Raw genomic sequence first — 25,064 nt, 5'->3', positions numbered from 1 at the left:
AGCAACCCCCAGCCCAGAGCAACCCCCAGCCCGGGGCAGCCCCCCCAGCCCGGGGCACGGCGTGTGGCCTGGCCCTGCTGCAAGGGACGGGGCTGTGGGGCCCCCTGTCCCCCTCGCTGGGCAAAGCTTGACCCAGGACTCAGCCCCCCAAGGCTGGGGGGCAAGGGGCAGCCCAGGAGAGGCCACCTGTGGTGCCCAGCACTGCCCCTGCTTCGCGCTTCACTGGCCACTTCCCTCTGGCCCCAGAATGGCCTCTGGCAACCCAATAAACCTTTGGTATGGAACCAGCTGCTGCAGTACAGGGTGGGGAATGGGGGAGCTGGGGGTGAGGGGCTGGAGTGACTGGGGGCTGGGACTCACAGGGGGTGTCCAGGACTGAGGGTGGCGTTGGATTGATGTGGCGCTGCCTTCCAGCCCACAGGGCACCAATCACCACCCACAAAAACCTGTGGCACCCAGCACAGGAAGGATAGATGGGCACAGGGCCCCTCAGGAGCCACTTGCTGCAGGAGGGGTGGGCTCAGGTCCCGTCCCTGGCTCCATTTGCAGTGCAGCCCCCAGGGCATTTCCTTGGGAGGCAAGGGGCAGTTCAGGGAAGGAGGAGGAGTGCTGGGCAGTTCCTGTCCCCTCAGCCCACTCTTCTCCAGCCCTGTTGGGAGCACGGAGCCCCCTGTGACGGGCAGAGGGGGGTGAGCGTGTGGAGGAGCAGGGCCAGCACTGGTGGGCGCAGGCACAGGAGCAAGGCTGCCTTCCCTCCAAACCCTGCGAGGTGTTTAATGGCACCGACACGACCCCTGCACCCTGCCCACGCTCCCCGAGCTCTACGTGAAGTAGTGTGGCTTCTTCACGTTGATGCCGTACTCGGCCAGCGCCGGCGTCAGGTCCTCCATGGTCAGCGTGTACTTCTTGTCCTGGAGACACGGGGCAGGGGTCACAGCAGGGAAAGCCGGGGCTGTGGGACCCCCAGGGCACATGGACAGGCGTGTCCCCCTCCCAGAGGAGCTGCTGGGCAGCACTGGGGCATTTGGGAATCCCCACGTCCTGTTATCCCGTGCCCTCAGACGTCCCCAAATCCCATTGGCCTTGCGGAGCCCCTGCACCCCAGACATGGCACTGGGAGGGTCCCGGGACCCCTCACTCCAGCTCCTCCCCAAGCCCAGAGCTGCAGCCACTGCTGGGCTGGGGGGCACCAAAGTGTGCCCACCAGCTCTGTGCCCCCCTTGTGTCCCCGCCAGCCCCTGCCCGCCTGCAGGGCCGCACCGTGCTCCTGCCCTGGGGGGCTGCAGGCTCAGCCCCGTGCCAGGAGGGCTCCCCGCCTGCCCCGGTGCCCTCACCTTGCTCTTGCTGCGGGAGCTGCCCGAGGCCGTGCCCTTCATCTTGCAGTGCTGCAGCGCGTCGTTGGCGATGTCCGAGATGAACTTCTGCGCCGCCAGCGAGATCAGGCGGATTCTGCAGGACAGGGCCGGTGTCGGCGGGGCGGCGGGACCCGCGGGCCCCTCTGCCGGAGGGTGAACCCCCGCGGGGCTCCTGGACCCCCCCGCCCCGCGGCCACTCACATGCGGGGGTCCGAGGCCTCAAACCCCGCCCGGTTCAGGTAATACCCCGTGACGGCATCCGGGATCTGCGGAGGGAAGAGTTGGAACTGCTCCAGGGCGCCGCGGGAGCGCTTCCACGGAGCCGCCCCGTGCCCCGGCACCACGGGACTGCCCGCTGTCCCGGCACCCCGGGACCGGCCCCGTGCCCCGTCCCGTCCCTCAGGAGTCGCGCTGTGTCGGTACCGTGGGCGTGTAGTCCTCCAGCTGCATGAGGAAGTCCACGAGCGGCGTGGTGGACACCACGGGCTTCACGTCGCCGTTGGCCGCGGGCGGCACGTACACGCCGTTGGACATGGCCCCGTCCGGGGGGGCGGCCACGGCCGCGGACACCGGCACTGCGGGACAGCACGGTCAGCGCCGGGAGCCCCGCCGGCACCGGCAGTGCGGGACAGCACGGTCAGCGCCGGGAGCCCCGCCGGTACCGGCACTGCGGGACAGCACGGTCTGCGCCGGGAGCCCCACCGGCACCGGCACTGCGGGACAGCACGGTCAGCACCGGGAGCCCCGCCGGTACCGGCACCGGCACTGCGGGACAGCACGGTCTGCGCCGGGAGCCCCGCCGGCACCGGCACAGCACGCTCAGCGGCACCCGGACGCCCGCGCCACCGGACGCCGCTCCCCGGCCAGAGCGGCTCGGGGCGGCCCGCGGGGCACCCGCGCCCGCGGCCCATCCCCCGCCGGCCCCACCGCGACTCACCGGGCCCCCTCGCGCCGGCCGCACAGCCCTCGGAGGCCCGCGCCGCGCCGCCCCCCGCAGCCGGCGCCGCCCCGGGCCCGGCGCTGCCCACGGCGGCCGGGCTGGGCTTGCTGCCCTCGGCGGGGCCTGGCGGGGCCGCCGGGGCGGCGAGCGCGGGGTCGGGATCGGCGCTGCCGCTCATGGTCCCGGCACCAGCCTCCGCTCCGCGCCTGCGCGCGCCCACGCGCTCGATTGGCCCCGCGGCCCCTCCGCCCCACCCCTCCCGCCAGCCCATTGGCTCTGTCGGGCCCCCGCCCCGCCCCCATTGGTCCCGCCCTCCGACGTTCTCGGCCCCGCACGCCCCCTGGCGGAGGCGCGGACACAAATAGAGACGGCGGGCGGGGCTTGGCGTGTTTATTGCCCCGCCCCGCCCCCGGTTCCGCGGCCTTCGCCGTCCGGTGGCGTTCGGTTCCGTTGTCCGGTGCCGCTGTCCGGTCCGGTGCCGCTGTCCGGCCACGGCGGCCTGCTCAGCGCGGCCCCAGCGCCCGCAGCAGGCGCGGGAAGTTGGGGGTGCCCCAGCCGGTGACCGGGTCCCAGGCGGGGGTGGCGCAGAAGCCCTGGCCCTGCACGGTGCCGTCCAGGCAGGACAGGTGGCAGCCCTGGATCACCTGCGGGGACAGCCTCAGTGCGGGGGCTCCGAGTCTTGGGACAGAGACCTCCGGAGCCCAGGATCCCCACAGAGCCCTGGGACAGGGACCCCAGGGCACAGGGACCACCCGGGACAGCGGTACCATGGGCACAGGGACCCTGCCTGCAGTACCCGGGAACCAGGGACAGCCGTCCCTGCCATCCCTGAGACGGGAATCCCAGGGACAGGGGCCCCAGACATCTGACACGGGGACCCGCACAACGCCCCCCACGGCACAGGGTCCCCTCGGGACACGGGCAATGTGGAACAGCATGCTCAGCTGCACCCTGGCACCTCTGCAGCCCCTGGACGCTGCTGCCCCGGCCACACGAGGGGACCTGACCCACCAAGCTCACAGGAGCCCATGGACACCCCTCCCATGGGAAGGCCACGGGGACTCTGTCCTGCCCCAGGCACAGCTCTGGGAGCAGGAGCCCCAGGACAGCCCCTGGAGCACACACAGCCTTCCTAGCCCCACGGACAGGCCCGCCCCAGGCCTCAGCCCCACACGTCAGGACACCCAAGCAGAGCCCCTCCCTGCCCCACTCACATCGTAGAAGGCATCACCGAGCCCTTGTTTCTGCAGCTGGTAGAGCGCCGGGTTAAGGAAGCCGAGGGGCGGCAGCCCCCGCTGCAGGCGCCGGTCGTTGATCAGTGCCACCATGCCTGCCACCACCGGCGTGGACGCCTGCGTGGGCACAACTCCCCTCAGCCCAGGCCTGCCATGCTGAGGGCAGCGGGGACGGGCTCCTTACCGAGGTGCCCCAGACCCAGGGCAGCGGGGACGGGCTCCTTACCGAGGTGCCCGAGACCCAGGGCAGCGGGATGCGGTTTGTCACCACCCAGTAGTTGTCGGAGAGCGCGGCCAGGTCGGGGTAGGCGCGGCCGCTGCTGTTGTAGTAGGAGCTGGGGGGCAGCTTGGAGGCTGAGCGCAGGAAACGCCCGACAGCAGCGGCCTGGGGATGGCACAGCCCGTGGGCATCCCCACTGCCCACTGTGCCCACTGCCCCGTCCCCCCAGCGCTACCCCTGCAGCCCCGGGCTGGCAGCACAGGGGTCCCTACCTGGTACTCAGGCATGGGGAAGACGTTGCTGAAGCCGCCCCCGCTGATGTAATCCGTCACCTCCTCTGTCACCAGGAAGGGGTTCTTGAAGGACGTGCCACCCACCGTGGTGACGTAGGGGCTGGGGAAACGGGGACACTGCAGGTGGGCACACGGCGGCCTGGGCCTCAGCAGCCACCAAGAGCCCCCTCTGGTACCAAAACCTCGCCCCACAAACCCAACCAGCCCCTGGAGCTGCACAGGCTGCACCTCTGGGGTCTGTAAGAAGTTGGTGACGACCCCAGGTGATCTTGGAGGGCTCAGACCCTGTGGGGCTGGGGCTAGCCGTGCCCCATGGGGCTGGCTGTGCTCCCACGGGGCTGGGCTGGCCGTGTCCCCGTGGGGCTGGGGGTGGCTGTGCTCCCATGGGGCTGGGGCTGGCCGTGTCCCCGTGGGGCTGGGGCTGGCTGTGCCCCCACTGGACTGGGGCTGGCCGTGTCGTGTGGGGCTGGGGCTGGCCGTGTCCCCGTGGGGCTGGGGCTGGCCGTGCCCCGTGGGGCTGGGGCTGGCTGTGCCCCCACAGGACTGGGGCTGGCTGTGCTCCCATGGGGCTGGGGCTGGCCGTGTCCCATGGAGCTGGGGCTGGCTGTGCCCCCACAGGACTGGGGCTGGCCGTGTCCCCGTGGGGCTGGGGCTGGCCGTGCCCCGTGGGGCTGGGGCTGGCTGTGCCCCCACAGGACTGGGGCTGGCTGTGCCCCACGGGGCTGGGGCTGGCTGTGCCCCCACAGGACTGGGGCTGGCTGTGCTCCCATGGGGCTGGGGCTGGCTGTGCCCCACGGGGCTGGGGCTGGCTGTGCCCCGGGGGCTGCACCGACCCCTGGCACCCACCTGGAGGCCGGGAAGCTGGGCCGGAACGTGTGGTTCCCGCTGTGCTCCCGCCGGCAGCCAGCACCGTCGTCACCTGCCGGCACAGAACAGGTGACAGGGGACCCCCTGGCACCGGGCAGCCCCTCCCCAGCCCCTCCCCAGCCCCGCCCAGCCCCACCTGAGGCGAAGAGGATGGTGAGGCCGCGCGCCGCCGCCTTCATGAGCTCGGTGTTGACGCGCTCCATGTAGGCATAGGACAGGCTGTCCTCGTCGTCCCCATAGCTCACCGAGTGCACCCAGGGCACCGAGGACATGTTGCTGAGCAGCACCAGCCAGGCCAAGAAGGGCTCCTGGCTCTCGTGGCGCCCTGCAAGGACATGGGGCGAGGGACACGAGGATGGCTCCCCTGACATCAGGGATGGGGGACAGAGAGGAGCCCCGCCTCAGCAGCACCAGCACCTTCCTACAGGGCAGGGCAGCCCCAAGTGCTCCTTCCTGTGGGCCACGGAGCCACAGCACACCCTGATGCTCTGTGAGCTCATCCTGGGGCTCCTCACATTGGCACTGAGCTCCAGCTCAGGCCATGGGCTTGGCAAGAGGGCCATCGTTAGCCCAGGACGGGGGGCTGCACTCACACCCCTCTCCAAGACTCTGCCCAGGGCTGCAGCCACGGGGGCACCTGTGGACCCACCAGGGCCTGGGCTCCTCCTGTGGCAAAGGTCCCAGCAGAGTGGTGCATGTGCCACCTCCACACATTCCACCCGCCCGGTGCCTCCCTGCCCTCCAGCCTCGCCACTGGGAGGGGGGCACAGCCCCAGCCACCCCCGCTGACTCTCAGTCACCCACACCAGGGCACCTGCACCTGCCCACACCTGCAGCTGTGTCAGGGCGGAGGGAAGGGCAGCACCCTGCTGCCACTGTCACCATCAGGGACAGGGCCACTGTCCTGTGGCACTCACCTGCCCAGCCAGTTCCCAATCTGGGACACTGCCCCAAGCACCGTGCCGTGTTTGTGTTTGTGCAAGCTGTTTGGCAATTTGTTTTCCCCAATTCCCTCGCTCTCCCTCATCTGCTGCCCTGGGAGACTCGTGGGTGGGAGCTGAGCTGCAGCAGAGCTGGAAATCCCCAGGGGAGGAGGGCTGGGCCCTCCTTCATGGGACCTGAGCAGGGCAGCTGCTCCGTGAGGTGCCAGCAATGAAATCCCTGCTCCAGGATACCCTGGGAGTTGAAGGTTCACACAGTTGACAGTCACTGCACACAGCAGGAGTGACGTCCCCAGGAGCTGGGAGTGCAGGGCCAGCTCTGACTTGGGGAGCACACAGGGAGCACTCAGAGCAGCTGGGAAAGCACCTGGGGCTGTCCTGCAGCCAGCTGCTGCCCAGCCCTGCAGCTCTGCCCTCACCCCTCCGAGCACTCCCCTCTCCCGTTCCAGCCCCCTCCCTCACAGCCTCGAGTGTTCCCTCCTGTGCTCCAGGCACTCCCCTCCTCCCTCGGGGTGCCCCCCTGCCCCTCGGGCTGTTCCCCAGCACCTGGATTGCTGAAGACCCAGGTGGAGACGTTGGCCCCCGTGCTCATGATGTACTCCACGTCCAGGCTGGCCTCCAGCCCGGCTTTGCCGCGGCCCTGGCGCCCCACCACCCGGTCCACCTGCGTGCGGTGGGCAAAGCCGCTGCCAAAGAGCTGCATGAACTCGGCCAGGTCAGCCTGGTGGAAGTACTGCTCGAGGAACTGCGGGACACAGAGGGACAGGCTGCCTCCTCTCAAAAAAACAAGGCAACATCGTGATCCTGGCACAGGAAATCGCCCAGCACAGCTTTGTACAGCAGCCACCGAGGGACAGCCAGCTGTGCCACGACCCCCGGACCAGCAGCCACCCCTGGGACACCCAGCTGTGCCACGACCCCCGGAGGACCAGCACCAATCCTGGGACAGCCACGGCGCACAGAGCGGGCAGGGGTTACCTGCGCACAGGCCTGGCTGTTGTTGGGCAGGAGCCCCACGTCCCCTCCTGTCATGTTGTATCTCTGGCGCAGGACGGCCGGTGTCACGCCCAGGTGGAACGACGCTCGTGCCAGCTGTGGTGCCAGCTGTGGCTCCTTCCTGGCCCTGCTGACCGCCTTGCGCTCCGTGGGGAACCGGTGCAGCCCACCCACTGCAGCAGAGCACAGCGGGACAGGAGGGGCTGTCAGGGCACAGAGCCCCGGCAAGGCAGGACACAGCCCTGGGCTCTCCATCACTGCCCCATTACTGCACGGGCAGGCCAGCAGCAGGGCTTGCATTGCCCAGCCCTGCAGCCCCAGCCCAGGGAAGAGCCTCTGCAGCCTTGCACGGCTGAGCCCCAGCCCGGCACGCCCTGCGCCTTTCACTGGATCCCACGGAGCAGGGCTCTGCAGGAGGCTCCGCAGCCTCACCTCCCCCAGGGGGGACCTACCAAAGTCCAGGTGCTCGGCGAGCTCTGCAGGGACCGTGTAGGGCAGCGGGGACCGCACCAGGCTCTGCTGGCCCTGCACGTAGCGGTGGAACTCGGCCCCGGGGAGCAGGCGCTCGGCCGTGCTGCAACACAGGGACAGCGCTGGGAGAGAGGGACAGCCAGCACGGGACGGGACAGGGCTGGGAGAGAGGGACAGCCACCAGGGCATGGGACAGGGCTGGGAGAGAGGGACAGCCACCAGGGCATGGGACAGGGCTGGGACACAGAGACAGCCACCAGGGGATGGGACAGGGCTGGGAGAGAGGGACAGCCACCAGGGCATGGGACAGGGCTGGGAGAGAGGGACAGCCACCAGGGCATGGGACAGGGCTGGGACACAGAGACAGCCACCAGGGAGTGGGACAGGGCTGGGAGAGAGGGACAGCCACCAGGGCATGGGACAGGGCTGGGACACAGAGACAGCCACCAGGGAGTGGGACAGGGCTGGGAGAGAGGGACAGCCACCAGGGCATGGGACAGGGCTGGGACACAGAGACAGCCACCAGGGGATGGGACAGGGCTGGGAGAGAGGGACAGCCACCAGGGCATGGGACAGGGCTGGGACACAGAGACAGCCACCAGGGGATGGGACAGGGCTGGGAGAGAGGGACAGCCACCAGGGCATGGGAGAGGGCTGGGAGAGAGGGACAGCCACCAGGGCATGGGACAGGGCTGGGACACAGAGACAGCCACCAGGGGATGGGACAGGGCTGGGAGAGAGGGACAGCCACTAGGGAGTGGGGCTGCACTGGGACACAGGAACAGCCAGCACGGGATGGGACAGTAGTGAGACACAGGGACAGGCACCACAGGGCCAGCAGAGCAGGTTCCAGGCCTTGGAGCTCACCTTGCAGGCAGGTAACACTCCAGAAAGTCAAGGGTGGTGACACTCCGGCAGTCCTCTACACCATGGACTTGCAGCCACTTCAGAACTGTCATCAGCGTGGCTGCGGAAGGCTGGACCAAGTCCCTGAGCTGTTCCAGGGACAGGTACTGCCCTGGGGGGCACAGAGGGGTCAGATCCCCTCACGGGCCCCGGGGTCCAGGGCCTCAGGGACGGGGCCGTTACCGTATCGCGGGGACCGGGGGTCGGACACGGCCCGGACCAGGCGGGCGAGGCGGGCGGTGCCGCGCTGCCGCAGGGCGAAGGTCAGCTGCACGGGCTGCCCGGGATCCACGCGGCCGGCGTGGGCCCAGCCGGGGGGCACGCTGTGGGGGGGCGGTCAGCGCGGCGGCACCGGCACCGGCACCCGGCCCGGCCCGGCCCCGCACCTACCGGAACGGCTGATCTCGCTCCAGCTGCAGCGCCAGCCCCGGCGCGCAGCTCCAGGCGGCCGCACACAGCGCCAGCACGGCGGGGACCCCCCAACACCTGCAACGGGCTCAGGGGAGCACGGGAGCGGCACAGCCCGGGGCAACCGGGACCCACCGCGGACTGGGCCCGGAGCCCGTCTGGCCGCGCCCTAGCCTGGGCCTGGGGAGCGCCGCCGGAGCTCCCGGGTCCCAGCACCGGGGCGGGAGCCTGTCTGACCCTGTGACCGGGAACCCCGCCCGACCCCCGGGCCCGTCCCCACCGGGGAACCCCGCCCGACCCCCGGGCCCCGTCCCCACGGGGGAACCCGGCCTGACCCCCGGGCCCGTCCCCACGGGGGAACCCCGCCCGACCCCCGGGCCCCGTCCCCACCGGGGAACCCCGCCCGATCCCCGGGCCCCGTCCCCACGGGGGAACCCCGCCCGACCCCCGGGCCCCGTCCCCATAGCCAGCCGGGAGCCCCACGGACACCCTGAGCCTCCGTCACCCGGGAGCCCCGCCGGACCCCTGCGGTGCCCATCGCCGGGGCCGGAAGGCGCCCCCGCCGCGGTAGCGCCCCCGCCACCGAGGGGTGTCCCGGTGTTCCCGTGCCGGGGTGCCTCGCTCGGTGCCCGTTACCCCCGCGCCATGCCGCCCTGCCAGGGTGTCCCCCCGCTCGATGCCCCCCCGCTCGGTGCCCGCTCGGTGCCCGTTACCCCCGCGCCATGCCGCCCTGCCGCCGGTCACGTGCGTGTGCGGGCGCGTGACTCCCGCCACGTGGGGACACCAAAACAGCGCCACGTGACCGCCCTCACGTGACGGGCGGAGCCGCGCGCCGGCACCGGTGGGGCGGGCACGGGCAGGGGCACGGCACCGGGCGGGGCGGGACTGGGCACGGCACCGGCTCCGGCGGGACTGGGCACGGCACCGGCACCGGCGGGGGCTCGGGGCGGCGGGCCCGGCCCGGCCCGGCCCGGCCCGGCTCCGGGGGGCACTCGCTGCTGGCCGGCCGCCCCGAGAGGCGGTTCACACACGGCCCCGGCCGCCCCCTGTTCCCGCCCGTCTCCCGGCGGGATGCGGAGCGGGCATTTCCCGGCGGGATGGCTCCGACCGGGGGCTCGGCGAGGGCCCGTGTCGGGCTCTCGGGCTGCCACCGGGCAGGGCTCCCTGCGGGGCTGATGGTCCCGGGCTCTGCGGCGGGCGGAGAGCCCCGTGTGAGGCGGGGGTCCCGCTCGGGTCGGGGGTCGGGGATCCCTGCGGGGCTGATGGTCCCGGGCTCTGCGGCGGCAGGAGAGCCCCGTGTGAGGCCGGGGGTCCCGCTCGGGTCGGGGGTCCCGTGCAGGAGCGGCTGCTGGCAGCAGCTCAGGAGATACACAAACGATAATAACCATTAAGGAACATCAACTCCAGACACCACCCTCGAACAGGAAACCAAACGCTAAGAACTTCGAAACTTGGGACCAATGAACCAATGGATTTCTGTGTGTTTTGACTGTATGAAATATGTGGAAAATCTAGTAAAATTCATGTGTCATGGAATGATTTTCTCTGCACAACCCAGGACATATGCGGATGAAACGATTTCTGTTGCACATCCTGGCCAGAATACAGTAATGCCCTGATTGTCTAACAGTAAAAACGTTGTTGGGAGTTATTTGGTTTTCCTGCAGTTTCGGTGACAAGCCCAGTCACACGGCACATCCCACGGCTCCAGCCGTTCCCAGCTGTTTTCCTGCGTCTGCAGAGCGGGGTCCGGGCCAGGAAGAGACGGGCAATGGGAAAACCATCTGCCCGGCCGAGGCCGCCAATGCCCCGCACTGAGGCAGTGCCAGAGGCGTCTGCCCCTGCTCCCCTGTGCTGCCCTGCCCCGGCAGCGCCGGTGTCCCCCTGCCCACAGACAGAGGGGTCCCAGCTGCCCTGCCCTGGCTGTGTGCCCCATGTGCAGTTTGGGGATGGGCTCTAAGTGGGATGGGATTTGCAGGGGATGCTGTCTGGCTCTGTCTGGACAGCCGGGATTAAGGTGGCCGGGCAGAGCTAATCGTGTTAGGGAGCATCTGCTGCTGCTGGCCCGGTGCTGGAGGTCAGGGGGCCTCAGAGTCTCCCGGCTGCAGCCTCGCTCCCCAGACCTCTGTGCTGAAGGGGTCGGGTGGGGATGGAGGAGCAGAGGGAGTCCCAGGGACACCATCAGGGACAGGGTGGCCCTTTGCCCCCTGCCCCGGCTGTGCTGGCCTGTGCTCACCCCTGTCAGAGAGGGGGACAGGAGGGCTCCCCTGGGCCCAGAGCTGCCAGCAGGGCTGGGGATGTGCAGGACAGGTTGGGGCTGTGCAGGACAGGAACAGGCTGGGGCTGTGCAGGACAGGCTGGGGATGTGCAGGACAGGAACAGGCTGGGGCTGTACAGAACAGGCTGGGGCTGTGCAGGACAGGCTGGGGCTGTGCAGGACAGGAACAGGCTGTGCAGGACAGGAACAGGCTGGGGCTGTACAGAACAGGCTGGGGCTGTGCAGAACAGGCTGGGGCTGTGCAGGACAGGCTGGGGCTGTGCAGGACAGGAACAGGCTGGGGCTGTGCAGAACAGGCTGGGGATGTGCAGGACAGGAACAGGCTGGGGCTGTGCAGGACAGGAACAGGCCGGGGCTGTGCAGAACAGGCTGGGGATGTGCAGGACAGGCTGGGGCTGTGCAGGACAGGAACAGGCTGGGGCTGTGCAGGACAGGCTGGGGCTGTGCAGGACAGGAACAGGCTGGGGCTGTGCAGGACAGGCTGGGGCTGTGCAGGGCAGGCTGGGGCTGTGCAGGACAGGAACAGGCTGGGGCTGTGCAGGACAGGCTGGGGCTGTGCAGGGCAGGCTGGGGCTGTGCAGGACAGGCTGGGGCTGTGCAGGACAGGTTGGGGCTGTACAGAACAGGAACAGGCTGGGGCTGTACAGAACAGGCTGGGGATGTGCAGGACAGGCTGGGGATGTGCAGGACAGGAACAGGCTGGGGCTGTGCAGGACAGGAACAGGCCGGGGCTGTGCAGAACAGGCTGGGGCTGTGCAGGACAGGCTGGGGCTGTGCAGGACAGGAACAGGCCGGGGCTGTGCAGAACAGGCTGGGGCTGTGCAGGACAGGCTGGGGCTGTGCAGGACAGGAACAGGCCGGGGCTGTGCAGAACAGGCTGGGGCTGTGCAGGACAGGCTGGGGCTGTGCAGGACAGGAACAGGCCGGGGCTGTCCAGGACAGGCTGGGGATGTGCAGGACAGGCTGGGGCTGTGCAGAACAGGCTGGGGCTGTGCAGGACAGGCTGGGGATGTGCAGGATTCACTGTGGGGTGCTGGAATCTGAGACCTGAGGACAGGGAGCACACAGGTTGGTTTGGGGAAGAACAACAACAAAAGGAAAGCAGGGAAGGCAGGATGGAAGTGGCTGATCACATGTAGGTGGTTGATGGTCACTGCTGGGTCTGGCCACATCCGACACCTGATGGCTGCACAGCCACTCCTGGGTGTCCAGCTCTGTTTCCTGGGGCTGGGGACACTGTTTGGTGAGGGGAGCCTGTGTGGTGTCAGGAGATCAGCAAAGAGCCCTGTGTGTGCCTGTGTCACCCAAGATGGACAAGCAGAGCCAAAGCTGCTGGGCAGATTGCTGGGAGCACTGGGATCCCCAGGGCAGTCTGCATGTGCTGGCTGTGATGAGGCCATGCCTTGGGGAGTTTGTGTGTCCAGGTGTCCTCAGTGGGGATCCAGGCACGTGAGGTACCTGCTGGGCAGATGACGTGTCCAGGTGTGGCTGCTGCAGCCCTGGGGGCCTGCGCTGCCCTGCCCACAGCCCCCACCAGAGCCAGGGTGCGGGACGGGATAGGGATGCCCGTGGCACGAGGTACCAGCTGTGTGCACGTGTGAGACATGCCTTCCACGTGTGCCTGCATGGAAACACACCCAGCCTGGCTGCTGGACAGCCCCGGGGCCATGGTCGTGCTGCAGCTCCACTGACCCCTCAGGAAAAGGACTCGTCAGGACGCGGCCATGGACGTGGGACCAGAGCCTGGCCAGCCCCCCGTGAGCCCTGCGTGGGGCAGATCCAGTATCCTCCCACCATCAGCCCCATGGATCGTGGTGCCAGCCTGGCAGGAGCCCGGGGCAGCAGGGATGGGGCGGTGTCTGTACAAACGTGTGGTTTATTAAGGCATTTTTGAGACGTTGGCACTTGGGTTCAGGCTGCGCCGAGCGGCCCCTGCGCGGCCGCGGGCAGCGCTGGCACATGCAGCTCCACGAGACACAATACAAAAGGTACAAACGAGTAAAAACAGCAACTGTAGTACAATGTGTAAAAATAAATAACTGGGGGCTCAGTGACCCCAGCCCAAAGCAGGGTGCGTGTGTCTGGCCCTTCCTGTGGCGTGCAGGGTGACCCATCTGTGTCCCCACCCCAGATGTGCAGTGCAGCTGGGCTGCGTGGGCAGCACAGGGCCAGGGGGCACCCAGCATGGGACTGTGGGGCACTGCGTAGCCCTAGAGTGCCCCCACAGTCCTGGGGGACACGGGACACCCCCAGAGTGTCCCTACAGGGCTGGGGAGAACAATGTGTCCCCACGGTGCTTGTGAGCAGGACACAGAGGGGATGGGGTGCCCACCCCAAGAGCCTCTGTGGGCTGTCTCTGTGCCCCAGGGCACCCTGGGCCCCTGTGGGTCCCCAGCAGAGTGGGCATGGCCCTTGGTGGGGCTCCCTTGGTGCCCACTATTGCAGGTGCCTGTCCCCTGTCACCGCCCCGTGCCCAGGACAGCACCTGGGACCAGCAGCACGTGCCAGGTCCCCATGGCACAGTGGGGATGGATGAGAGGCTGGCTGTGACACACAGAGCTGCAGACACAGATGGCTCTTCCTGGGACAGGGGGGACGGGCAGAAGTGATGCATTTGTCTGCTGTGACAACACCTTTGGGGCTGGGTCTGGGGAATGTGTGATGGGAAGGAGCTTCCCCCCGGCTCTGCTCAGGCACGGGGTGTCCCCCCCGACCCCCAGACACACCCCTGAGCAGACTGGGCATTCAGGGCCCTGTGGGGCACCCATGGCCGTGCAGGGATCAGAGCCCAGGGCGGCACTCCCAGGGAGGGCTGTGGTGTGGGAGCAGCTCCGGGTGAGCAGCGGGCTCAGGGAGAGCCGGGTGGGCGGGTGTGCTGTGGGTGAGACACTGCCTGTGTGTGTGAGCGGCCGTGCTGGGAGGAGATGGGCACCGGCCCCGTGCCGGGCTCACAGCATGCATGACGGGGTGCAGGGCAGCCCCACACAGGGGCTGGGCCAGCAGCAGGGGGTTCTGGCACCCTGACCAGGCTCTGCAGGTGGCCAGACTGTCCTGGGAGGCAGTCATGGGACAGGACCCGGGGAAGGCCAGGTGCCCAGCGTCCCACTGTGGCTGTAAGAGAACACGCTGGGTGATGTGGCTCTTTGGGGCCCCATCTCCCACCTGTGCTGACAGAGAACACGCTGGGTGATGTGGCTCTTTGGGGTCACCTCCCACCTGTGCCCCTGCAGCTGCAGGCCGCCTGCCGGGCCGAGGGTCACAGCAGCCATCCCCACTGCTGCTGAGGCTGGGCTGGCCCTGTCAGCTGCACACAGCTCTGCCAGCCCCACTGTGCTGCCTGTGCCCAGGCACTGCCCCTGCCTGGGGCGCTTGCCCAGAGAGGCACCTGCTCCCAGGAATGGGATTCCCGTGCTGGGCATGACAGGCACCTCCCTCCCAGACCACAGGAACCATCCTGAAGTTCTGGCAGGAGATTCCCTGGATGTGTCACCTGCAGTGGGTAGCCAAAGGGCTCTCCTGTCCCTGCTCAGCCACAAACAGGCAGCAAGGTGTGGGCACTGCTGCTTCCTGCTGCAGCCAGCCCGGTGAGTGTCCCCTCCCGGGCAGGAGCCAGGCTCATTTCCACAGGCAGCATCCATGCCCCAGGGCATCGCCCCTGCCCGGGACATCACCCCCAGCCACGGGGCAAAGCCCCCTGCCCTGGGAGCTCCGAGGGTCGCAAGGGAAGGCTCAGGGTCCTCCTGCACCCAGGCTGCTGCCTGGCCCTGGGCAGGGCAGGGTCTGGGCCTCCAGCCCCTCAGCTCCCCTCAGCTCCCGGGGCAGCAAGTACCGTGAAGCACCATCGTGCCCAGCACCCCTCTGAGCCGCGTGGACCATCACCCCGGGCCAAGCAGCACACGGACCATCACCCCGGGGTGCCAGCACTGGGGTCAGCAGTCCATAGGGCACCAGCCAGCACAGGCTCTGCCAAGCTGTGGGGAGGGACGGGGCCACGGCGCCCAAGGGTATCTGCAGTCCCAGGGCCCAGGCCAGGCCCAGCGCTGGGAGCAGGATGAGCGCCCATTTTAGCAGCCCTGGGCTGGGCCCACTCCGGCCCCATGGCTGCGGGCTGGGGCAGAGGAGTCCAGGGCCCAGCTCTAAATCCTGAGCTCGGCCTCCTCCGGGGCCTCCAGCGAGTGCTCAGCACTGATGGTGGAGGTGGACGGCCCCTGCGAGATGCCGAAGGGCGAGACCACCGGGGAGCGGGCGGCCAGCGGGGACAGCGACGGGGAGAAGCTGGGCGACATGGCGGAGGATGAGATGGAGCCCTCGTGGCTGATGGGCGAGCGGCGCAGCGAGGACGGGTGCGGGAAGGTCCTGCCTGGTGGCGGTTTGGGGGGCACGGACTTGGCACCTGGATGGGCCACTGAGGTGATGAGGGGCGGGGGGTCGATGCGGGGTTTGGGCTCTGCCTTGGGCTTGGCTGGGAAGGGCTTGCGCAGGGAGCTCTCATCCTTGAGGCGGGCAATCTCCGTGAAGACGCTGGCCAGCGGCTGGAACTGGGGACACCAGTTGAGCAGGTAATCCCAGTTGTAGCTGCCGCGGAGCTCCTCGTCGCTGGCCACGATGGCGGTGAGCGAGCCCTCCACGGAGGGCTTGCCGTCCTCGGGGAAGGCGTAGTCCTGGGGCTGCGAGGAGACGCTGAGGCCGCAGCGAACGCCCAGGAAGGCGCTGCCCCCCCCGTCCTCGCGGTACAGCTGCAGCGGCGGCCCCGGCAGCAGCAGCCCAGAGCCCTTCTTGCTCTTGAACCACTGGGCGCTCTCCAACGCAGCTGGCTCACACGAGATGTCAGAGAGCTGGTCAGCATCCTGCTGGATGCCAGAGTCAGGGCCGCGGGCGGCGATGTGCTCCTGCATGGAGGCTGTGATGCTGGCCACGCGTGGGTACTCGTTGATCATCCGTATCTCGTCATCCTCAGCGGCTTCGGCAGAGCCGCGGCCGCTGGAATGCGAGGGGTCCAGGGAGCCGCCCCGCGTGTAGGGCCCCGCCGGCTCAGTCCCGTACCCTGGCAGCGCCTGGTGGTAGATGTGCTCGGCCCCGGGCAGCGCTGGCTCCTCATGGCCCAGCTTCTGCAAGGACCCGCTCTGCGCACGGGCCAGCGCCCCCTCTGCCTCTGCCTTCTTGTGGCCCCGGCGCTGCCGGGAGCGCACCAGGGCCAGCACGATGGCCACGGCGGCCAGCACCACCACAACGCCCAGCGAGGCGGCCACGGCCACCAGCAGGAGGTTGAGGTCGGGTGCCAGGCCAAAGGAGGTGTGCGTGACGTCGATGGTGACCTGCGCAGAGGCCACACGGGAAGCAGGCAGCGGGCTGCGGGCCTGCACCTCCAGGCTCATCTCCCGTGGCTCCCTCTTGGCACGCCCAGCCCCGGCTTGGGGCTGGCTGTCCACACGCAGGTAGATGGAACCCGTGGTCTGGTTGATGGCAAAGTACGGTGAGGGCTTTGCCAGGGTGTACAGCACAACCCCGTCAACCCCCTCGTCCTCATCCGTGGCCAGCACCCGCCCGATGCTCTGCCCTTTGCGTGCGCCCTCAGGCACCTCGAAGTTGAAGGAGGGGCTCAGGAAGATGGGATCGTACTCATCTTCCCCCGTCACCAGCACCCGTACGGTCACAGTGGCCGAGGCATTGCCGGCGTCGGTGGCCCGAACCAGGAGCTGGAAGGCTTTGGCTCGCTCGTAGTCAAAGGTGAGGCGGGAGCGCAGCTCCCCAGAGCTGCCATTGACAGCAAAGGCGTCCCGGCCGTCCCCCGTGCTGGGGTCCCCCAGCGCCTGCTCCAGCACCACGTACCGCAGCTCCCCAAAGGCGCCGCTGTCGGCGTCCACAGCGCGCAGGGTGGTCACCAGCGTGCCGGGCGGCAGGTTCTCCCGGATGCTGGCGCTCAGCACCTCCACCGGGAAGTACGGCTTGTTGTCGTTGATGTCCTTCACCTCGATGGCCACGGGCACCAGCGCAAAGTGCCCGCCCGGCGTGTCCGTGGCCCGCACCACCAGCGTGTGCAGTGCCTGGGCCTCCCGATCCAGCGGGCGCGCCAGGCTCAGGGCGCCCGTGCTCTCGTGCAGCTGGAACAGCCCGTGCTGGTCCCCCGAGCTGATGGTGTAGCGCACGCGGCCGCGTGGCCCCGAGTCGGCGTCGTGGGCGGCCACGCGCAGCAGCTCGGTGCCGGGCAGCGCGGCCTCGCTCACCGCCGCGCGGTACTCGGCCCGGCCGAACACGGGCGGGTTGTCGTTGACGTCCTGAACCGTGATCAGCACGGGCACGGTGGCGCTGCGCTGCGGCACGCCCCGGTCCGAGGCCGCCACCGTCAAGTTGTACACCGGGATGGCCTCAAAGTCCAGGGGCTCCACCAGCACCAGGGCTCCCTGTGTGCGGAGCTGCCCCCCGGCCCGCGCCACCCGGCTCTCCACCTGGAAGGCGTTGCCGCCGTTGCCGCTGACGATGGTGTAATCAAAGCCGGCGTTCTCCCGGGACAGGTCGGCGTCGCCCGCCTCCAGCATCAGCACGGTGGTGCCTGGGCGCAGGTCCTCGGGAACGCTGGCGTTGTAGCACAGCTCCTGGAAGCGGGGGCTGTGGTCATTCACATCCAGAACCTGGAGCTGCACCGTGGCCCAGGATGAGAGGCTGGGAGAGCCGTGGTCGCGGGCCTCCACCACCAGGTCCAGGGTGGGCTGGCTGGCGTTGAACTCCACCTGCCGCGTGGTGAAGAGGGTCCCTGTGGAGCACAAGGCCAGGGTCAGCGAGGGAACCAGTGGGAGCTGGGAAGGGTATCAGCTGGAGGAGCATTTGATGGTCACCCTGCTGTGTCTGCTTCACCAGCCACACCAGAAAGTGACCTTGTGAGGGTTTGAACAGAGGCAGGACGGGGGCACTCCTCTCCACAGGCAACCTTAGATTGACCCATGAGAGAGGCACACAGAGCACCAAGCCCACGCACCGTTGCTGGGGTCGATGGCAACATCAGGGCTGGGCACAGCCAGGTGGAAGGTGATGTCCCCATTGCTCCCTGAGTCGGGGTCGGTTGCACTCACAGTGAGGATGACACTGCCAGCAGGTGTGTGCTCTGGCAGCAGCACCTGGAAGAGGAGGAAACCCCAGTCAGCATCTGGTTCCCCCCCGCTCAGAGCCCCCAGCATATCTGGGACGGGGATCTGGGGCTGGCCAGGCAGCCAAAGCCAAGGGTGCCCAGCCTCTCACTGGCCAGGGAATCCACACACAAGGGGTTTGTGCTCCTAGGACCCTTCAGGCATTCCTGGGGCTTCCCAGCCCCTTGCCTGGGCTTCAGTGCTGCAGCACACACTGCCCAAGCCAGCCTTCAACACGGACCTGCCCAGGTATCGCCACAAACACTTGTCTGGGCTGGGACCCATTTCCCACCCCCTCTGGCTTCCCCACTGTGCTCATCCATTTCTGCTGGACCCTCTGCATCCAGCTGTGCCCCTTGCAGGGGCTGGTCCCAGGGTCGCCTGCCTGGTTTCAGCTCCTTCAATGCCACAGTGAGAGCATGAGGGATGCCAGGATGCAGATGTGGGTAAGAGAGTGGGACCAGAAGGGGCTCAGACCCATGCTCTGCTTTGTAAGGGCAGGGGGGCCAGGCAGGAGCTGCAGAGGCTGTGTGGGCTGGCTGGCACACCTGGCACCTGTACCTGATAGAAAGCCTGGGTGAAGGTGGGCACGTTGTCGTTCACATCCTCCACGAGGACGGTGAGGTTGGCCTCGGTCTCGTGGCGCGTGTCGGAGGCGCGCAGGGTCAGCGTGTAGCGGCTGCGCTGCTCGCGGTCCAGCGGCCCCGTCAGGGACACGTGGCCCCCGTAGCGCAGCACCCCGAAGGTGTCTGCCACGTCCCCCTCCAGCAGCAGCGTGTAGGACAGGGCCGGGCCCGAGTCCACGTCATTCCCGGTCAGCTGGGCTATCTGGGTGCCCAGCAGCGTGTCTGTGGGAGCAGACACGTGAGTGAGCGCAGCCAGCCCTGCCCAGCATACCTGGCTCACCTGGTGGGAAACCAGCTCAGTCCAGAGCCTGAGCACCAGGAAGAGGGGAAGATGCCACGGGAGAGGGGGATGAGGGGGGAAGACGAAGGTCTCAGGAGCTTGGCAGGACAGGTGGAGGTATGGCATGGGCACAGGGCATACTGGCTGAGGATGGTAAGCAGGCAGGGCAGTGTCTGCAGCCAGAGTCCCAGACACGGGGCAGAGGTCAGGGCTGAGTTGGTAATTCAGGCTGCTCCCTCAGGACACAGCAGCAGCACAAGGGTCGTGCTTGAGAGCTCGGGGGGCTTCAGCAGATCACTGTGACCCAGCTCCTGACAGGGACTGGCCTGGCCTCCCTGGGACTCCTCCCCACCCCATGGTGCCCATGGCACCCCCGCTCTGGCCCTCAGTGCTCCGGCACTCACTCTCAGGGACACGGATCTCCCAGGGCACCGGGATGGTGGGGCTGTTGTCGTTGATGTCCATCACCACCACGGTCAGCGTGGCCGAGCCCATCAGCGGGGGTGTTCCTCGGTCCATCGCTGTCACTACCAGGCTGTGGGCAGGCATGAGGTCAGATGTGTGTCCACACATGTGAGGGAGCACCTCACCCGTGTACTGGGATATGCGCTGCACACCTGCATCACACCTGGGACGTGAACTGCAGGTGTGCACAGGGCTGGAGCGCGTGTGTGTGTGGAGGGAAATGCACAGCAGCTCAGACCCTAGGGCGATGGATCTGTGCAGGGCATCCTCTGGAGGTGTTTAGGGAAAGACTGCATGCAGCACTCAGTGCTCCAGTCTAGCTGAGAAGGTGGTGACCAGTCACAGGCTGGACTCGGCAATCTCAGATGTCTTTTCCAACCTCAGCGGTTCCGTGATTTGGAGAGCTCATGTGGGGCAGTGGGTTTGGTACATGGAGAGCACGGTGGGGCACGGCAGCAGGTTTTTGCACACCTAAGGCATGTGTTGAAGTCTGGAAGGTGTGTGGGCGCAGGCAGAGCACCTTGCGGGGTGCAGGCAGGGGTCTGGGGCTCTCTGGCTGCTGGGGAACACCTGGAGCCTCTCTGGAATGGTGAGGGATGTGTGGATGGAGGAACACCCCAGACTCCCCCCACGGGGAAGAGGGCAGAGGAACCCCCAGCCATGGGGGCACCTGTGGAGGGCGAGAACACGAACTGGGGGTCCTCATCGGAGCAAGGTGTGTGCAAAAAACACGAACTGGGGGTCCTCATCGGAGCAAGGTGTGTGGAAAAAACACGAACTGGGGGTCCTCATCGGAGCAAGGTGTGTGGGGAAGGGCAGGAGAAGCCTCAGATTCACGGCGGGGTGTTTGCCAGCATGTCACATACGTGTGGATGGACATGTCCAGAGCGTGCACATATGGCGAGGGGCCCAGAGGACCTGTCTGGATGCAAGGGGACATCTGGGGGGGATAGTGCAGGGGTCTGGAGCCATGTGGCAGGATACAAGGGTCCCATACTTGGAAGTGGAAGAAATTAAGCAGATGCAGTGCAGATTAAGGAGGCAGGAAGGGGAATGGATGAACTTAGGGCCCTCTCACAATCTCCTCAGCTCTGCAGAGACCTGACTGAGCTGTGCGTGGGCTCATCTTGGCCATCTGGCTCCTGTGTCCTTCACTCCCACTGACCCTCAGCTGTGCTGCCTGACAGAGCCATTTCACAGCCAGGCTGGGACAGCTTTGGGGGCACCAAGAACAGTGTTCCCCATGCCCCGGGGCTGTGCTCCACAGCTCTGTCCCTGTCCTGGCCTCCCCCAGCTTGGCTGCACTCACCGCGTCTGGGACCAGATCTCTCTGTCCAGGATGGCAGCAGTGGTAATGGTGCCAGTCTGAGGGTCAATGTGGTACAAGCCCGGCATTGGCAGGGACTGGTTGATGGCATAAGTCACCTGCCCATTCGCTCCCTGGTCCAGGTCATCCGCCAGCACCTGCAAAGCCACATGAGATGCAGCTGTGGAGCCCCTGAGGCAGGATTTGTGTGCTGGTGCCAGCCCCAGGCCCATGCAGCCCCCATCCCATAACCCCAGCCAGGCCAGGGCTCGGGTGTTGTGCCCTGCCATACCTGGATGACAGGTGAGTCGTAGCCCTGTGACTCCCAGATGAATGCCACGTAGTTCTGCAGCTGGAAGCGAGGCAGGTTGTCGTTCACATCCTGGAGGTTGAGGTTGATGGCCATAAAGCCAAAGGAAGCTGCAGTCTCTGCCTGGATCACCAGGCGCAGCCGGGGGCTGGCCTCGAAGTCCAGGCTGCTGGAGTCCTGCACTGAGATGGCACCTGCAGGGGAACAGAGGGAAGGGGGAGTGAGGTACCAGCACCATCCATCCATCATCCATCATCCATCCATCCATTCATCCAGCCATCCATCATGCATCCATCATCCATCCATCCATCATCCATCCATCCATCCATCCATCATCCATCCATCCATCCATCCATCATCCATCCATCTATCATCCATCCATCCATCCATCCATCCATCCATCCATCCATCATCCATCCATCATCCATCCATCCATCATCCATCCATCCATCCATCATCCATCCATCTATCATCCATCCATCCATCCATCCATCCATCATCCATCCATCCATCCATCATCCATCCATCCATCATCCATCCATCCATCATCCATCCATCCATCCACCATCCATCCATTCATTCATCCATCCATCCATCCATCCATCATCCATCATCCATCCATCATCCATCCATCATCCATCCATCCATCATCCATCCATCCATCCATCCATCCATCCATCCATCCTCCATCCATCCATCCTCCATCCATCATCCATCCATCCATCCATCATCCATCCATCCATCCATCCATCCATCCATCATCCATCCATCCATCCATCCATCATCCATCCATCTATCATCCATCCATCCATCCATCCATCCATCCATCATCCATCCATCCATCCATCATCCATCCATCCATCATCCATCCATTCATTCATCCATCCATCCATCCATCATCCATCCATCCATCATCCATTCATCCATCCATCCGTCTATCCACCCATCCATCCATCATCCATCCATCATCCATCCATCCATCCATCCATTCATCCATCCATCCATCATCCATCCATCATCCATCCATCTATCATCCATCCATCCATCCATCCATCCATCCATCATCCATCCATCCATCCATCCATCCATCATCCATCCATCATCCATCCATCCATCCATCCATCCATCCATCCATCCATCATCCATCCATCATCCATCCATCCATCCATCCATCCATCCATCCATCATCCATCCATCTATCATCCATCCATCCATCATCCATCCATCCATCCATCATCCATCCATCCATCCATCCATCCATCCATCCATCATCCATCCATCATCCATCCATCCATCCATCATCCATCCATCCATCCCCAGGGATGAGGCAGCCACAGCTTCTCTGGGCAACCTGTGCCAGAGCCTCACCACCCTCATAGGGAAGAATGTCTTCCCCAAATCCCATCTAACCCTGCTCTCTGAGGTTTTGGGAAAAGGTCTCATTATGGGGGACCACACCTGCACTGGCAGCAGTGCTAACAGCCTCTGGCCAGTGACAGGGCAGTGCCCGCACTCCAGTACTAACACCTCTCACCGAACTGGTACAGAGTGTGGACAGTGCTCCTGTGCCCTGGGGCCCCGAGCACCTGAGCAGGCATGAGCAGAGCTCCCCAGGTGTTCCTGGAGCCGTACCTGAGCTGGGCTGGATCAGGAAGGTGTTCCTCTCGTTGCCACTGACGATGCTGTAGGTGATGTGCCCCGAGGAGCCCCCCATGTGCACGGCCTGGACACTCGCCACCTCAGTGCCTGGGAGAGCAAAAGAACATGAAGAGACAGAGCCTGGGAGCACGTGGCAAAGGGTCAGGGTGACGCAGGGCAGCACGTGCTGTACCACTGCTCTGCCTGAGGACACTGGGACAGGGGATGAAGAGCAAAGGTTAACGCTGGGCTGGGAGCCTGGTGTCATGGTGCATATCCACGGCCCCTCAGTGATCTCACTGTGACCCTGGGGACCTTCTGGGAGCACTTGGGCACCTGTGGCTGCCTACAGTGATCTGAACACACTCAGGCCAGCCCACAGGGACACCACCCCGACCAGCCTGGGCACCACTCAGACCCTGCAGCTCCTTGGGTCTGCCCAAAGCACAACAGGACTTCCCCAGACCCCACAGCGCTCTGTGGTGGCAGTTCCCCACAGCGCTGCTCCCACCTCCCCTCGTGCCCTATCCCATTCCATCCCAGCACTTTCTGGTCGCTGCCCGTGGGTACCTGGGGCGGCATTTTCGGCCAGGGCCACGTCTCTGGTGCTGCGAGGGAAGCGCAGCCCACGGTAGGGCTCCTCCTGCACGTGGATCACCACCACCCCCGTGGAGGAGAGCGCCGGCTGCCCCAGGTCCGTGGCCAGCACGAAGAGCGTGCGCTGGCGCTGGCTGAGGGCGCCCAGGGGCTGCAGCAGCTGGATGTCCCCCGTGTAGGAGTTGATGGCGAAGGCGGAGCTGGGGCTGGCAAAGCGGTACAGGATGGAGGCGTTGGCGCCCGCGTCCCGGTCCTCGGCCCTCATGGTGGCCACCACCTGCTTGAGGGGCGTGTGGCGGGACAGGTTGACGGTGAGCGGGCTGTGCAGGAAGGCCGGCACGTGGTCGTTGACGTCCCGCACCACGACGGTGACGCGCACGGCGGCGCTGCGGGGCTCCCGGGGCGCCGCGTCCACCGCCACGGCCAGGAAGCTGTAGCTGGGCTGGCGCTCCCGGTCCAGGGCCTGCGCGCTGCGGAGCCGCCCGCTCTGTGGCTCCACCTGGAACATGCCCAGCGACTCGTTGCCCAGGTAGTAGGAGACCTGCCCATTGGTGCCCTCATCCGGGTCTTCAGCTGCCAGCTGCAGCACCAGGGTGCCGACCGGCAAGTCCTCTGGCACCTCCACCGTGTAGCTGGCCTGAGCAAAACTGGGGGCATTGTCATTGAGGTCCAACACCTGCACAGTCACCAACATGGTGGCACTGCGTGGTGGGGAGCCGTGGTCCTGCACCACTACAGTGAGGCTGTAGGAAGCAATTTGCTCTCGGTCGAGGGCATGTGCAGTGGAGAGGACACCAGAGATGGGGTCTAGGCTGAAATCCTGCCCAGGGTCTCCACCTAAAAGAGAAGGGGGGGAGCAACAATGCAGCATGCCTGTAATTGGAATGAGAAAGGCCCTGGAGAGCATGGAGCCCAGCACCACGGGATCTGGCAGGGTGGGTAGAGTGAGCCCCAGTGGAAGCAGACTCCTTGGGCTAGCTCCATATGAAAAACTGACTAACCACTCACAGGCTACTGCTGCTGCCATGGGGAGTTGCCAGGCAGCCTGTGGCAGGATACAGCAACAATCTGACTTGGTAACCTGTGAATTAACAGGTCAGAGCAGCCAGAAGAGGTGTGGAACTTGTCTAAGCCTGGGGAACTAGACACAAGGCTGGGGAATGAGCAGTGCAGCCTGTCCAGATCTCAGGGTGCTCTTCATCAGGGACAGAGAGCTGGGAGATGACAGCAATGCCGTGCAGTTTGCGGCAGGAGAGAGCTGCCGTGGAATGGGACTGCTGCAGTTGCTGTCCCCAGACCCAGGGGAGCCCAGGGAGAAGTCCCTGCCCAGTCCCATGCTCCCAGTGCATCTCACCTGCCACCCGGTACTCCAGGCGTCCGTTCTCCCCACCATCAGGATCAGTGGCCCGCAGGGTGTAGAGTGCCACACGACTCTGGTTCTCAGGAACCTCCACGGAGCAGGACTCCCTCTCCAGGAGGGGTGCATGGTCATTCTCATCCCGCACGGTGACCCACACCGTGACCTTGGTGAGGCTGGGCGGCAGGCCGGCGTCCCGTGCATAGACTGCAGGACAGCGAGAGCACCAGAGGCTGACTGGGAGCTGCAGCCATAGAGCCCGCGTGCCAACACCCAGGCACCCACAGGGGCAGCCAGGCATGTGGGCATCAGCATTCCTGCAGCCCCAAACCGCCCCACAGCCCTGCTGTGCCCCACAGCCCCTCCTCCCTCCCTCGCTCCCCATGGCCTGCCCTCTGCAGCACTCCCCACACCAGCAGCAGGGTCCCTGTGTGCCCCCCTGACCCCCTGCCCG

The 25,064-nt window shown here is 66.4% G+C and overlaps 3 protein-coding genes across 4 annotated transcripts in view; all 3 read right to left on the bottom strand.

The window, feature by feature from the left end:
• Positions 1-754: 754 nt before the first annotated feature.
• TAF10 (TATA-box binding protein associated factor 10) lies at positions 755-2,473 on the bottom strand. Its single transcript, XM_054293809.1, has 5 exons — positions 2,293-2,473; positions 1,779-1,930; positions 1,557-1,621; positions 1,335-1,449; positions 755-911 (listed from the first exon to the last, which is right to left on the bottom strand). The coding sequence occupies exons 1-5, from the start codon at positions 2,471-2,473 to the stop codon at positions 822-824; spliced, it is 603 nt and encodes a 200-aa protein (XP_054149784.1). The 3' UTR covers positions 755-821.
• A 243-nt stretch (positions 2,474-2,716) lies between these two features.
• Positions 2,717-9,387, bottom strand: TPP1 (tripeptidyl peptidase 1). 2 transcript variants are annotated; one of them, XM_054293772.1, is made up of 13 exons: positions 9,346-9,387; positions 8,615-8,710; positions 8,408-8,547; positions 8,186-8,336; positions 7,300-7,421; positions 6,830-7,020; positions 6,398-6,596; positions 5,047-5,235; positions 4,890-4,962; positions 4,023-4,143; positions 3,757-3,915; positions 3,510-3,647; positions 2,717-2,939 (listed from the first exon to the last, which is right to left on the bottom strand). In XM_054293772.1, the coding sequence occupies exons 1-13, from the start codon at positions 9,354-9,356 to the stop codon at positions 2,799-2,801; spliced, it is 1,731 nt and encodes a 576-aa protein (XP_054149747.1). In that variant the 5' UTR covers positions 9,357-9,387; the 3' UTR covers positions 2,717-2,798. The 2 variants fall into 2 exon arrangements, with proteins under 2 accessions (XP_054149747.1, XP_054149746.1); XM_054293771.1 differs by lacking the exon at positions 9,346-9,387 and adding an exon at positions 9,269-9,284.
• Positions 9,388-13,784: 4,397 nt separating this feature from the next.
• DCHS1 (dachsous cadherin-related 1) overlaps positions 13,785-25,064 on the bottom strand; it is a 44,904-nt gene continuing 33,624 nt past the window's right edge. The window contains exons 13-22 of the mRNA XM_054293718.1: positions 24,608-24,817; positions 23,227-24,090; positions 22,651-22,764; positions 21,001-21,212; positions 20,712-20,866; positions 19,342-19,472; positions 18,593-18,879; positions 17,884-18,022; positions 14,127-17,661; positions 13,785-14,072 (exon numbers count right to left, since the gene is read on the bottom strand). Of these exons, the coding sequence (XP_054149693.1) occupies positions 15,047-17,661; positions 17,884-18,022; positions 18,593-18,879; positions 19,342-19,472; positions 20,712-20,866; positions 21,001-21,212; positions 22,651-22,764; positions 23,227-24,090; positions 24,608-24,817 (4,727 nt within the window). The 3' untranslated portion in view covers positions 13,785-14,072; positions 14,127-15,046. The remainder of the gene's footprint in view (positions 14,073-14,126; positions 17,662-17,883; positions 18,023-18,592; positions 18,880-19,341; positions 19,473-20,711; positions 20,867-21,000; positions 21,213-22,650; positions 22,765-23,226; positions 24,091-24,607; positions 24,818-25,064) is intronic.

The sequence above is a fragment of the Melozone crissalis genome, unplaced genomic scaffold (assembly GCF_028551555.1).
Source record: "Melozone crissalis strain CALT ecotype California unplaced genomic scaffold, PUWL_Pcris_2 ptg000187l_1, whole genome shotgun sequence".
Classification (NCBI taxonomy): Eukaryota; Metazoa; Chordata; class Aves; order Passeriformes; family Passerellidae; genus Melozone; species Melozone crissalis.
The sequence above is the reverse complement of the archived record's forward strand: the minus strand, read 5'-3'. Positions and strand labels throughout refer to the sequence as shown.

What these genes read in the sequence shown, in the direction of transcription:
- TAF10 (XM_054293809.1), bottom strand. Translation starts at nt 2,473, where the DNA reads ATGAGCGGCAGCGCCGATCCCGACCCCGCGCTCGCCGCCCCGGCGGCC. An exon ending in GGCCGGCGCGAGGGGGCCCG is followed by an intron (nt 1,931 to 2,292) that starts GTGAGTCGCGGT and finishes GCTGTCCCGCAG; the next exon opens with TGCCGGTGTCCGCGGCCGTG. An exon ending in TGGAGGACTACACGCCCACG is followed by an intron (nt 1,622 to 1,778) that starts GTACCGACACAG and finishes TTCCCTCCGCAG; the next exon opens with ATCCCGGATGCCGTCACGGG.
- TPP1 (XM_054293772.1), bottom strand. An exon ending in CGCCGAGCACCTGGACTTTG is followed by an intron (nt 7,021 to 7,299) that starts GTAGGTCCCCCC and finishes GCTCTGCTGCAG; the next exon opens with TGGGTGGGCTGCACCGGTTC. An exon ending in CACCATCCTCTTCGCCTCAG is followed by an intron (nt 4,963 to 5,046) that starts GTGGGGCTGGGC and finishes CTGTGCCGGCAG; the next exon opens with GTGACGACGGTGCTGGCTGC.